Source organism: Bubalus bubalis, chromosome 19 (genome assembly GCF_019923935.1).
Source record: "Bubalus bubalis isolate 160015118507 breed Murrah chromosome 19, NDDB_SH_1, whole genome shotgun sequence".
NCBI classification, from domain to species: Eukaryota; Metazoa; Chordata; class Mammalia; order Artiodactyla; family Bovidae; genus Bubalus; species Bubalus bubalis.
In genome coordinates this window covers 2,948,213-2,960,796 of record NC_059175.1, presented here as the reverse complement: position 1 = coordinate 2,960,796, position 12,584 = coordinate 2,948,213, and the positions used below count along the sequence as shown (strand labels likewise).

Below are 12,584 nucleotides of genomic sequence, written 5' to 3'. Positions count from 1 at the left end.
AAGACTGAAAAGGAGAATGGATTCAAGAGGGAGAAAAATCAACCAGCCAGACGAAATGTTCACCGACTCTGCGAGTGTTATCCTAAGGGGCTACTCGCTCCAGAGCTCGTGGTCCCGAAACCTCCAGCTTCTGAGCCGAGGTGAAGCCGGGGGGGGTGGGGCTGAGCCACACCGCTTCCACACCTGGTCTTGGGGTCCGGGGCCTTCCGGGCGCCCCGCCCCCTCCTGTCTAGTGACGACACCTGGGCTGCAGTGAAGTCACGTGACATCACGCTCCGTCCGCGGCCCCACGCGACGCAGAAGGGCGAGGGTGTCCCGGGGCTGTGCGCTACACTCGCACCCCAGACGCGGAGAGTCTGGAGAACCGGGAAGCGCGCCTGCTCTGCGCTCACAGCCCGCGCACACTGCGCCCAGACCTCCCGTAGCCAGCTGGAGCGGCCGCCCCGGCCTCTCTGGGGCCTCGCTGGAGGAAGACAGAGGCCTGTGGGTGTGGGCGGAGGGTGAGGGGAGCGAGTTTCGTGTCCCGGGAAGTTCGAGGTCACGGTGCTGCCCGCCCCCTGGGTGGGTTAGACTCGGGACAGCCTAAGTACCCTCCCAGGCAGGCCCTTTCACGCCCCCTCCTCTTCCTGGCGCTGCTCTGCGACCTCTGAGCCTAGGGTGCCCTTCCCACGTCCACCCATCCCGCCGGCACCCGGGCTGCGGGCGGCCGGCGTGCACTGACCTGCACCGCGGATCCTCCGCGGGGCCCCCGGCCAGGCTTCGAGCTGAGGCGAATGCCGACGAGGCTCGGAGAAGTGGGCGCTGGCCCGCACGCCGCCGCTCGGCCTCTACTGCCGCAGGGGTGGGGCGCAGGGTCGGGGGTCGCCGAGCATTATTGGAAACGAAAACGAAATAAAAGCGGCGTTAAGTGAAATAGCTAACTTTTTATTAAATAAAACGACTTAAATAAACGGAACGGAAAAGGAGAAGGGTGGACCCAGCCTCCACGCAGGGTGCCCCAGCCCCTGGCGCTTCCCCCAGCCGCCTGGTCGGCCGCCCCTCCTCCAGCGGCCCCCGCGGGGGAAGCAGGTGGCCGGTTTCTAAAGAAAAAAGCCAAAACTTTTATTATGTACACGTTTGGGCAAAAGTACAAAGTATAATACAGGCGCCCGGCCCGGGGGAGGGGGGCTGCGGGCGAGGGGCGGAGAAACGTAAGGCGCTTTCTTTGTCAGGCCCCGGCCTGGGGCGGGACTGGGCGCGGGGCGGGGGCTCGGATTGTCCAGCCGCGCGGAGCCCGGGCCCAGCCCCCTCCGCAGACGGCGGGGATGCAGCCGCGCCCCGGGGCCTACTTGAGCTTGGCCGGCCCTTCCCCTCTCGGCCACGACTCCCCCCCACCCCCAGCCCGGCTGGGGGCCCGGGGCGCCCCGCCGGGTCGGGGCGGAGATGCTTGGCGACGGTGCGCGCTGGTGGTTCACACCAGAGAGGTGACTGCGGGGACCTTGGAGCTATCCTCCTCCCAGGGCTGCAGATTCTGCAGAGCAAAGAGCGACGAGTTGTGCAGACAGAGCGGGTCGGGCTGGATAGAGTCGTTGAGGCTCTTTTGGAAGGCGTCGTGTTGCAGCTGCAGCATGAGCCGGCTCGCCTGCTGCCGCTCCGCCTCCCGCTCCTCCGCCGTCTGCCGCCTGCACCGGGGGAGGGAGAGGGACAGCACCGTCAGGCACCCGGCGCCGCGGGGCCGCCGGCGGGGCCCTAACCCGCCCTGGAGCCGAGGCCAGCCGAGAGCCTCGAGGCGCGGAGTCCGTCCGCCTCCCGGCCTGCCCTGTGCGCCAGGCACCCGCGGGTTCGCGGAGCGGGTTGGGATCTCTTGTTTTTGTTATGCGCCGGGGGATCGCCGGGAGGGGACTCCGCCGGCCTCCCACTTGCACACCCGGGTATTGTGGCTTCGCCAACAACAAAGATTGTTTCTTTGCGGGGTAACAAGGACAGGGAGTGTGTGGAACTAACTAGGCCCTGCAGGCAGCCGGGTCACTGGGGTCCGCGGGTGGGCGGGCTGGCTCTGCCCCTCGCGGGGTCCCCCGGCCGGGTCAGCCTCATCCACTTCTCCCAGGTTGTCTCAAACCCTTCTTGCAGGAGGCGATCGCTTCGCAGTTAGCGGGTTAGATGGAAACAGGGATCGGATTAAGACAGGGCTGAAGTCGGGATGGGGAACTAGAGGCGGAACCTGGAGCTCCACGCGGATTGTTGGGAATCCGAGAGAACAGGGGGGCAAGCCAAAGGGTTTAGGGGAGCGCGAGAGACCCGGGTAGTGTGGGGTGTTGGCGGGGCGGGGGTGGGCAGGTGAGAGGAAACCAAGCAGTGCAGGAGATGGAATAAAACGAGAGAGTTGGAGAGGCTCAGGAAAGCGACACAGGTATGGGAATGGAGAAGTCCAGGAGGCGCGGGAGAGTGAGGACAGGCGGACGCGAGGGCGAGCTGGGAGATAAAACCTGGGAAGAAGGGAGAGGCGCAGCCCTAGGAGGGCGGTATTGGGTAGCACAGGGTGGGGGGAACGCGAGGCTGCGGCACGAGGCGGGCAAAGGGCCGGTGCAAGGTGGGCCGGGCCGGGCCTCTCTCACCGCCACTTGGTCCTCCGGTTTTGGAACCAGGTCTTGACCTGCGCGTCCGTCATTTTGAGGGACTTAGCGAGCGCCGCCCTCTCGGCCGAAGCCAGGTACTTCTGGCGGTGGAAGCGCTTTTCCAGCTCGCAAATCTGCACCCGAGAAAAGGACGTGCGCGGCTTCTTACGCTTGGGCGGCGTCCTGTTCTGGTAAGGGTGGCCGATGCGCCGGGTCACGGTGAAGGGCGTGAGCGCCGCCGCCGCTGCGGAGACACACGAGGCCCCCTGAAGCCCAGCCCAGCTCGACTGCCGTTCAGGCCCCATGCGGACCCCGTGCCGCCCGGTGGGGCGCAGAATACTACGCTATTTTCGTTGGTTCCGCGCGTCCCCAGCAGCACCAAGCCGTTTGGGGGATGCCCCCCTCTTCCCCCGGGCACAGGCTTATTTTCCCCAAACTCCCTGATTTTCCTCCCATCTGTGGTTGCCCGGGGCCCTGGGTACTGAGGCCTCCACAGCACTTGGGCCTCCGAAATCTTTTCCCGGAGTGGAGCACGTAGGGCGCGGCGCCTCTGGCCCCGGGAGGGCCGAGGCCCGGCGCCGGTTTGGACACCCTGCTCACCTGTGAAACGGTCTTTTACGAAGCGGCGGCTGCTCTCCATCCAGGGGAAATTGAGGCCGCCCAGGCTGGAGACCGTGGGCACGGAGGGCATGGCAGGCAGCGCGCTAGGCAGAGGCGGCGGCACGGCCCCGGGCAGCGGCCTGTGCGCTGGCACCCGGATCACGCCGGCGGGCGCCAGGCTCAGGTTGACACTGTAAGATCCCGCGTCCTCGAAGGGCGCGCCGAGGCCGGCAAAGGAGGTGGGCAGAGACGGGTATGTGGCGCCCGGGCGGCCCCCGGGGGGCCCTCCTAGGTAGCTGGCGCCGTCTGGGCCCCGCGGGGCCGGTGCGCTGTCCTGGTCGGGGCTGTTGAGTATCTGGTCAATGCCGAAGCTGATGGGCTCGTGCGGGTGCGGGGTCTGCGCGCTGGCGGACGCCTCCATCCTGGGCGGGCGGAAGGGCTGGGCTGGGCTGGGCGGGGAGGCGGCTGGGTCCCCGTTACGGCGCGGCCATGGAGTGCCCGGCGCCTCTCGTCGCACTGAAACTTTGCCAAGAGTGCGCGGGCCCGACAGGCTCTGTGTCATCTTTCTTGAACCGAACCTGGAGTTTCCGCTGCTAATTCCTCTCCCGCCGCAGCCATTGGCTGCGATCAACAAGCCTCTCTCCTCCCATTGGTTCCTGGCTTTCAATAGAGGCCTAATTCATGGAAATAGGAGCTTAGGGACTGTTCCAAGGTGACATCATTTTAACAAACGAACAATAGGTCAAATTTATTAGCCGGGATAATGGGCGGCGGATATTAGCGCCCGAACCGCAGCCTCCCAAACCCGAAATCTAACGAAGCTGCAATTAGCAGACGTTCCCCTCTCCTCCCGGCCGGGGCTGCTTCCCTGCAGCCGAGCGGGGCTGTGAGGGCGCGCTGCTGGTGAAACTGTCGTTTGACGAGGTGGGGGCGGGGGGGGGGGCGGGTTCGTTTTCTTCCAAATTTTCTTCATCTGAACAAAACCCAAACCATGTGAATCCTTTGTATTACAATGGAGTTGCAACCGCGGAACGAACCTGCGGGATCCTGGACACCCCACCGCCGCGGGAGCAACGAAAGGGGTGCACAGTGGGGCGCGAGCTCTGCGCTACCTGCGCACGGGTTGAGGACAGCACCGGAGCGGACCCCGCGCTCCCAAGAACCCCGACCCGCGTGGGGAGAATCCGCCCGTGCCTGGGCTTCGGCCGCGGCGTCGCGGCCACTTTGGAGACACTCCCCGGCACCGGCCAGAAGGACCGAGGCGCGACTCTCAGGTGCCCATGCGTGCCGGGCCGGGCTGAACGGGACCCGAGGTTGCCCGGTGAGGAGCGAGATCTGGTCCCTCGAAATTCGTTGCAGGATGGAATGGACTGTGGACCCGCGGGGGAACCTGCCCGTGGTGCGGCAGGTGTTGGGATCCTTGCGTTCCCGAGGGCCGAGGGCCGAGGGGCAAGGGGCAGGGGGCAAGGGCAGAGGGCGTGTGTGTGGGGGCCGGGGGGGCGGGTTCATATTTAGAGCAAATAGGGTAACGCTGGGCGCTGAGATCACTGCCTGTTTTGGCTGCGCCCTCGGAGGTTGTGTAGGCGGGCCGAGGGGCACCAATGACAGGACGACTCGAAGGGTGGTCAGCGCCCCCCAAGCCCGCCAGCCTCAGCTGTCTCTCCAGGGGATGCTTACAGATCGTTTTTCACCTGCTGATTCTAAAATCGTTAGGTGCGAACTGACTGCTGCCCCCTTGGCTGGGCCTCTTCCTGGGCTCCCGGTCTTGCCAACGTGGTCGGAGCTGGGACGCTCCATTGGCCAGAAGGGTGTTTCTCTTTGGGCCAGGTCACATCCTAGCTGGGTGACCTTGAGCAAGGGACTCGGTATTTTCAGGCCTTGGTTTCCTCATTTGTAAAACGGAATGTGTGAATTGCGGGAGGGTTGTGCGCTGTGAGTAACATGTAGAGAGGGCATGGTGTCAGGGCCTGGCGTGATGTAGGCAAGGAGAAGCCTTGGCTGCCTCGCACACCCGCTCCCCAGCCTGACAGCTGATGTATTATTCTTACGATTCCTGTTTATTTGTTTGCTGTTTTATTTGTGGAGGTTCAGTATCTTGGAGGGAAAGGTGTATTTGTCTACCATAGGGTCAGTCCCAGAGGGCCAGGAAGGGCAGGGGGTGGCAAGTAGGAGATTCTTTCTGGGAGTCTGCCCCCCAGAATGAGAGGCCTCAGGAATTACAATCTTAAGGCCTGGGTCCCTGGGTTAACACCTGCTCTGTGACCTTGCAAGTCTCTTGCCCTGGCAGAATCCCAGTGTTGGCGGGGAGAATGAGGTAGGCAGAGAGGGGTGAAGCGAGCAGGATGCCTGGGCCCTGGGCAAGCCCTCCTCCACTGCTCTCTGCAGACCACAACCTTCGGATGGCATATTGCCATTGCTCTGGGCCTGGGGCCTCCTGCTTCTAATTCAGGCTCTGCCATTGGAGGAGGGGGCTGGGGTTATAGGGTCTCTCATTGCCTCTCCTGGAACCTCATTTTCCTTATTTGTAAAACAGAAAGGGTAATAGCTACCCCCAGGGTGGCTGTGAGAAGTAAATGAGAGAAGGTCTGTGGAATTGCCTATGAGAAACTCCGGTGGTTATGTAATAATAACTTTTAACTGCAACAGTGGAGCAACTGTGAGTTGAGAACTTAGTGTGTGCCAGGCAAGGGTGGGGGCATTTGTTTATTCCTCACGACAACCCTCTGCGGAAAGAGACTCACACCGACTCAGAGGCTAGCTAAGGCTCTACACCAGCAGCTCCGCTTCCTTCCTGGTTTCCAGAGCCCTGGATCCAGGCCTGTCTTCGCCACTTCCTGGCTCTGTTACACTGAGTAGCAAGGTCCACTCTGCACAGATATGTGGGCATGGAGTTAGGGAGGTGTGGGTGATGTGGCCAACATTGTTCCCAGGGCATGGTGAGTGGCCCAGTGCTTAAGAACCGGATTCCCACCTCTGTTTATCAGCTGTGGACTCATGGAGCCCTCTTTGTACCTCAGTTTCCTCATCTGGTCAAGCACCCATACCAATCTTGTGTGATTGAATGAGGTTGTCTGGGTAAGCATTCAGCACAGTGCCCCACTGCTTAGGGCCCCGGACTTCTCAGGCAGCGGGTGCTTTGGGCCACTGAGCACAAACTCCTTGTCATTCTCAACCCAGACAGAACAGAGCTGGTAGGCAGCTCAAGAAGAGGAGTAAATGGAGTGGGTGGTAGTCCCTGGACAGCGTTCTCCAAGTCTGTTTTCCCCGACCTGCGACCTGCGGCAGCATCAGCATCACCTGGGAATTTGTTAGGAATGTGCGTTCTTTGACCCTAGCGCAGACCTGCAGAATTCAAAACCCTGGGGTTGGGTTCAGCATTCTGTGTTTAAGAATCCCTTCAGGTGATTCAGAGGCCTGCTCAAATTCCGAAGCCAGTGTCTGGAGTATTGCCCATTTCATCCAAGTTTTCAAAGTCACAGTTATATTAATGACATTATGGGAAGATTCCCTCCTGTTTTGAAGCGCTCATGTTGGATCTGTGTTAACATCCTCTGCGTTTCATCCTCAGTGTTACTCAGTTGTGACTTTTTATCATGTTTGCCATCAGTTTGTCTGAAAGAAAAGGATATTTCATTATCCTTTTTTAAAATGTCATCTCCTTCAGGAATGGTTTGTTTTATTTTTATTAATTCATTTCTGCTTTGATTGTTGAGGTGAAATTTTAGTTCACTTTGGTCAATCTTCCCTGTTTTTTATTAAATACATCTAAGGCCAGACATTTTCCTCTGGGCACTGTTTTTGGCTAAATATTGTTTGATGTGTATTTTGTGTTCCTGAAATTGTAATTTTTCTTTACTGTCCATTCTTACCTGTTATCAATTGAACAGTGACAGATGGAGACACACACACACACACACACACACACACACACAGAATCTCTAAGAACTGGGAGCTGCTGACCTGGATTCCTGAGGCCAGAAAGACTTCCCGGTTGCAGTGCATTCTCTCCTTGTCCTGATGGAGAAGCTGGGAGAAGGCATAGGGCTGCTGGGCCTTGCTGGGTGTTATATAGGAGAGAGAGGGGCTTCAGGGATGAGAGGCAGGATGTTGGCATTTCTAGGGGCCCTTCTATTTCTCATGATGGAAAGCTCTAGACACCTGCCCAAACTTATTCACTCATTCATTCATTTATTCAAGTATTTACTGAGCACCTATTCAAATCTTCTGGACCATGTCCTGACTTTGGGCTTCCGTTTCTCCAGCTGATAGTAGGAGTAATGCAGTTTGAGCTCTTCATCACCGCCTTCCCCCCTACCCCCCCAGCCCCCCCACCAATGGGGAGGACTAGGGGAAGAACCTTCCTCAGGAGGCCTGAAAGACCTCTGCCAGCAGGAGGAAGGCAAAAGCCACCTGGTGCTGCTCAGGAACCGTTGAATACCCCCTTGCTTCCCTATCGTGGGACTTATAAGACATTTGGCTTAGGATATGACATCCCTTGCCCAGGGGCATGTGGGAGGAAGGGGTGGAACTGGGGTTTGAACCCAGGAGTCTCTTGACTACAAAGCCCAAGCTTCTCCCTTTACTGTCTACCCCGTGTTTCCTCTGGGAGCAGGTAGTCAAGATTCTACGCCATAGGAAAGGGGCGGGCGGTCTAGGAAAGGAGCCCAGGAGCAGGGTGAGAGCTGCTGGAGTGGCTTGCTCCTGTCTCCCCCACTGGCCGGGAGTGCTTCCACAGCAGAGTGGTGTGGCGTTCAAGTTCATGTTGCAGGGCTGGCCCAGGGCCCACTGGAGGGTCATGACGAGTTTGTGGTATTAAACCGAATAGCACACTGCAAGGTCAGATGAGGGGTGAGGACGAAGGGGTCAGAGTGTGTCCAGGAGCTCGCATGCACTCAGTTCAGCACCCCTCTCTCCCAGCCCCGCCCACGACCGCTGCCTTCCCACCTCTGAGGACCCAGGTCCCCTGTTGCCTCTCTGCCCATCCTTTAAAGCAGCTCCCTCCCCCAGCCATCATTTATCCCTGCTTATTTTCATCATTGCCTCGTTGTCTTTGGAACTGATCTTATTCACCCTGCTTCCCAGCCTCATTCGCTGCTTTACCTGTGGAAGGTGAATGAGTGAGAGAACGAATGCTCCAGGAGCCTTGTGCTGAGTCAGACTGAGAGCCTGGCAGGGAGGCTGGGCGGCATGAGGGCGCTGCCAAGGTGCGGGGTTGGGAGAGGTGGGTAAGGCCGAGCGGGGGAGGGGAGGGGAACGTCCTTCCCGCTGCGGGTCCGAGGCGGCGGCGGGGTGTGCGGCTGGGGGTGAGGGCAGGCAGAGGCGGGAGCCTTCAGAGGCGCCTCCACACCTCCTCTCATGCCCTTGTTTCCTCCCTGCCCCCCGTCAGCCATTTTTCCCATTTTGTGTTTTACAACTTTCCTTTCTTCCTGACAGATTTCTCTACTAAATTTGACTCTGTTTCAACACTTTTGTTGGGCAAATTACATTAAGATGGATGTTGCAGGTACCCTTTATGGTTTATTTATCGTGATACTGTTTGTATCTCACGCTTATAAATAACTTATGTTATAGCTTTTGTTTGTGGAAATGTAACTTACATATTTTATTACGCTTTCTGTAAACCTCAAAGAGAATCTTGTCAGGGAAGCGCTCTTATCAGCAATCCAAACTATGGGACGTAAAACCCGACGCTGACATTATTTTTTAATATGCCAAGGAGGCAGGTTACTCTTGCTGTAGTTTGAAAGGTTTGCTGTCATCGTAAACTTACACCTCAATAAAACATTAAAAAGTCTCAAGAATGATTTTATAAAGGAGGGAGGAGGGTGAATTGGTGGCAGAACCCACAGACACAGCACTAGGAGGCCCAGGTATTGGACTGGGCTTTCTTGGGGAGTGACCAGCCCATCTGGGGGTCCCAGTGGGTCAGTGTTCACCTTCCCACCCAACTGTCTCCAAAGCCTGGTGGTGAAGAATCTAGCTTAAGGGACATTAGTGGAAAAGAAACATGAGTTTTGGAGTCAGGCTGACCCAACTTTGATCCCGGCTCGTCAACCTTTTGGCTGTGTGGCCAGGTTAGGCTTTTAGTCTCAGTTTTGTCACCTCTAAAATGGGGATAATGCTTACTTGACTCTCTTACCGGAAGGCATTACCTTTAAATGAGATCTTGATTTGCAACGCGTGGTGGCTGCTCATTAAATGATAGTGGTTCCCATTATTTAATGTCCATTTTGCGATCTTCACTCTCTCCCTCGCTACTCTCCCTCGCTCTGCTCTTCAGGCGCTCTTTCCCTCCTCACCATAAGGTGCCGGGCTCTCTCAAATGCTGCCGCCTCCACACTGCTGCACTGCCCCGTCTTTCACTTTGCCCATTTTCTCTCACCGCACCACCCCGCTCTTTGTCTTCACACTCAGCTCTCCAGCTCACTCCGTCCCTGAGCGCAGCTTGCAGCTATGCCAGCTCAGCTGCACATGTTGAAAGAGGCTCCCAGCACCATAACGCAAAGGCCCATCTAGGTTGCAGGGCTAGTGGAAGGCCCTGGGGAGGGGCCAAGAGGGCTTTTCTGGCTGCTCCTATCACCAGACAGTGCAGCACCCGCATCCCCTGTTCTAGAGAAGCCTGATGGGGAAGCACGAAAAAGACAGAACACCTAGAACACAAGCAGGACACAGCTGTCAGGGGGCAGGCTCTCAAGGCAGTGCAGAAAGCGAAAGCCTTGCAGTCATGATAGCGTCAAACTCTTTCCTGCTTGGCTATCAGCTGAAGCTGCTGGCTTGACCTAGCGCCCCACAGTGCATGCACAAGACATATTGGCCCCCTAGGAACTCATCAGAAGGGCCAGGTATGCCACAGTGGCCCACGCCTTCCTCGCCTCCTCACTCTGGGTGAGGCTGGTTCGATGGTAGACCCTGAGGACCTGCTGGAGTCATTTGTTTTTTTCCTGTTGCTGAGTGTGAGTTAGGTACACCTGTGACCTGATTAGAGCAGGTAACATATCAACTATAATAGTTCTCTTTTGTGTGGGCTCTGCAAGATGGGGTGTGCCCTTGAGTGCTGGCTTCATGGATGGGATGACCCTGCAGAACTCCCACATGGAACTCCAAGTTGGCCTCAAGAGTCCTCCCTATGATACCTGACCGAGGCTGACTTGGCAAGGGTCAAGGCTCGGTGAAGGGGCGGGTGGGTGCAGTTCCTGGGGGAGTGTGTGTGTAGAAACATCTGGAAACGTCCCAGCTTCCCCACTCTCCTTTCCTCCCTCAGAAAGGGCACAGAATGGAACTTAGCCTTCCTAGGAAGATAAGGATTCTGTTCCAGATTTCTGGGGAGAAACCTTTAGCCAAACCTTTCCAGTGAAGGCCAGGTAAGAGTGGAGGCTGGAAGATCCCTGCCTGTGTATAACTCCTCCCCCTGGGCGTGGTCTGGTCCTGGTGACTGGACTTCAATGAAGAGAATACAGAAGTGACTAGTGCCCCTCTGCAGTTAGGTTATGAGAGGCTGTGACTTCCAGGGTGCTGTGTCCTTCCTTGCTCTGGTAAAGCAAGATGCTGTGCTGTGAGCCACCCTATGGAGAGGCCATTTGGCTAGGAGCTGAGGCTCAGTCCACCAACCCATGAGGGGTGGACTCCTGCCCACAGCCACGAGGGCGTGTGGAAGCAGGTCCTTCCCAGCGAGCCTTGTGGTGAACAGGGCCTATGAGACCCACCAGAGCCTGGGAGACCCAGAGGCAGAGCATCCGCAGGAACTGTGAGATAAGCAGTGCTGTTTAAGCCGCTGTGAAAGCATTAGTTGCTCAGCTGTGTCTGACTCTTTGCCACCGTATGGACTGTCGTCCGCCAGGCTCCTCTTTCCATGGAATTCTCCAGGCAGGAATACTGGAGTGGGTTGCCATTCCCTTCTCCAGGGGCTCTTCCCTACCCAGGGATCGAACGTGGGTCTTCTGCATTGCAGTCAGTTTCTTTACCATTTGAGCCACTGGAGAAGCCACTATGTTTTGGGGTAATTTGTTATCTAGCAATAGAGTCTGAAAAACACATGGAAATTGATGTAAACATTAACTGGTTTCAACTTACCATTCTCAAATATAGGTTTTGGAAGAGACCTCAAGAATGCCTGTGAGGGGACACAGACCTGGGATCAAATATTGCCTGTGTAAGTTGGTACCACCTCTGAGCCTCAGTTTCCTCATCTGACACGGGGGCTGAGGTGAGGGCTGAGGGCACGGTCCCCTAGCTGAGTGTGCTTGCCCGGCACAGGTGCTCTGCACACCCAGCGCTGTGAGCAGGCCCTGCTGAGGTGGGGTGGGCGGGCCTGACAAGTCCTCCTCCCCAGCAGGCCTCCAAGGCGGCGACAGAGCCCCGGGCTGCTGAGAAGCCACCAGGCGGCCTCTGGGGGCGTGGTCAAGAAAAGCAAGCCCACACACGAGGTGATTCTCTTGTGACCGTTTTATGCAAATAACAGGGTGCTTTTAGGTCTTGGAACATTTTATTATTTACTTATTTAGGCCACGCCCCACAGCTTGTGGGATCACAGCTCCCTGACCAGGGATTGAACCTGGGCCATGGCAGTGGAAGCCCAGAATCCTAACAACTAGGCCACCAGGGAACTCCCAGGTCTTGAACCTTAAAAAAAAAAAGTGCCAGAATGGGACAGGCTTTCTATGAAGGATTTTTTTGGGATGGGTAGTATGCAGTAATTAGCCCCCGAGAAAGAGAAAATTCTCAAATCAGATTTCTCTAAAAAGTTGAAGTTTTATGAAGTTCAGAATTTGCCTTCTCATGGAAAATTATTTATCCTACTGATAATGAAACATAGTGTAAGGTTGAGGCTTACTTCTCTCTTAGATACGAGAAATAACCCTACTTAGAACACACTTTTCCCTGACTTCCTGAGTTCACATATGGAAGACAAATTTTTAGATACACTTGGGTGACTTTGCTTTTATGTGACAAGCCTGTTATAAAACTCAACTATCAGGAAAAATTTCAAGAAATAACTAGTCTGAGAAATGAGATTATAAAAGGAGCCTGCGGATTTACCTCTTCAACAGTAAGGCCAACCTTTCATGTCTTATCAGAAATAAAGGGAATAATATTTATTATAAGCCTGAACCATGAAGACAGAGCAGTGAGATACCAAAGCCATCTGACAGTGACAATTTCAAATTAATAGCCTAGTTACCATCCATCACAAGTTGTAAAGGCCTTCTCCTTGTCCTGAGTTTGTGTTGAGTTGCAGTCCCCACAGTAAAAAGAGTTTTTATGGCAAGATGAAAACCAGCTGATCCTCATCCTCTGAAAATCTATAGTTTAGCATCTAGAACCGTTTTGGGTGGTTCAAGAAGGCAAGTGGCTTTGAATCTACATTTTAATTGGATGCCTCTGCTTCTCTTA

The 12,584-nt window shown here is 56.4% G+C and overlaps 1 protein-coding gene across 1 annotated transcript; it reads right to left on the bottom strand.

Moving 5' to 3' along the window:
* Window positions 1-903: 903 nt before the first annotated feature.
* On the bottom strand, window positions 904-4,052 carry TLX3 (T cell leukemia homeobox 3). Its single transcript, XM_006053702.3, has 3 exons — window positions 3,195-4,052; window positions 2,595-2,838; window positions 904-1,661 (listed from the first exon to the last, which is right to left on the bottom strand). Exons 1-3 carry the CDS (start codon window positions 3,754-3,756, stop codon window positions 1,451-1,453), a joined length of 1,017 nt encoding a protein of 338 aa, XP_006053764.2. The 5' UTR covers window positions 3,757-4,052; the 3' UTR covers window positions 904-1,450.
* Between the last annotated feature and the right edge of the window lie 8,532 nt (window positions 4,053-12,584).

What these genes read in the sequence shown, in the direction of transcription:
- TLX3 (XM_006053702.3), bottom strand. Translation starts at nt 3,756, where the DNA reads ATGACACAGAGCCTGTCGGGCCCGCGCACTCTTGGCAAAGTTTCAGTG. An exon ending in CGTAAAAGACCGTTTCACAG is followed by an intron (nt 2,839 to 3,194) that starts GTGAGCAGGGTG and finishes GTGTCTCCGCAG; the next exon opens with CGGCGGCGGCGCTCACGCCC. An exon ending in AACCGGAGGACCAAGTGGCG is followed by an intron (nt 1,662 to 2,594) that starts GTGAGAGAGGCC and finishes CCCCCGGTGCAG; the next exon opens with GCGGCAGACGGCGGAGGAGC.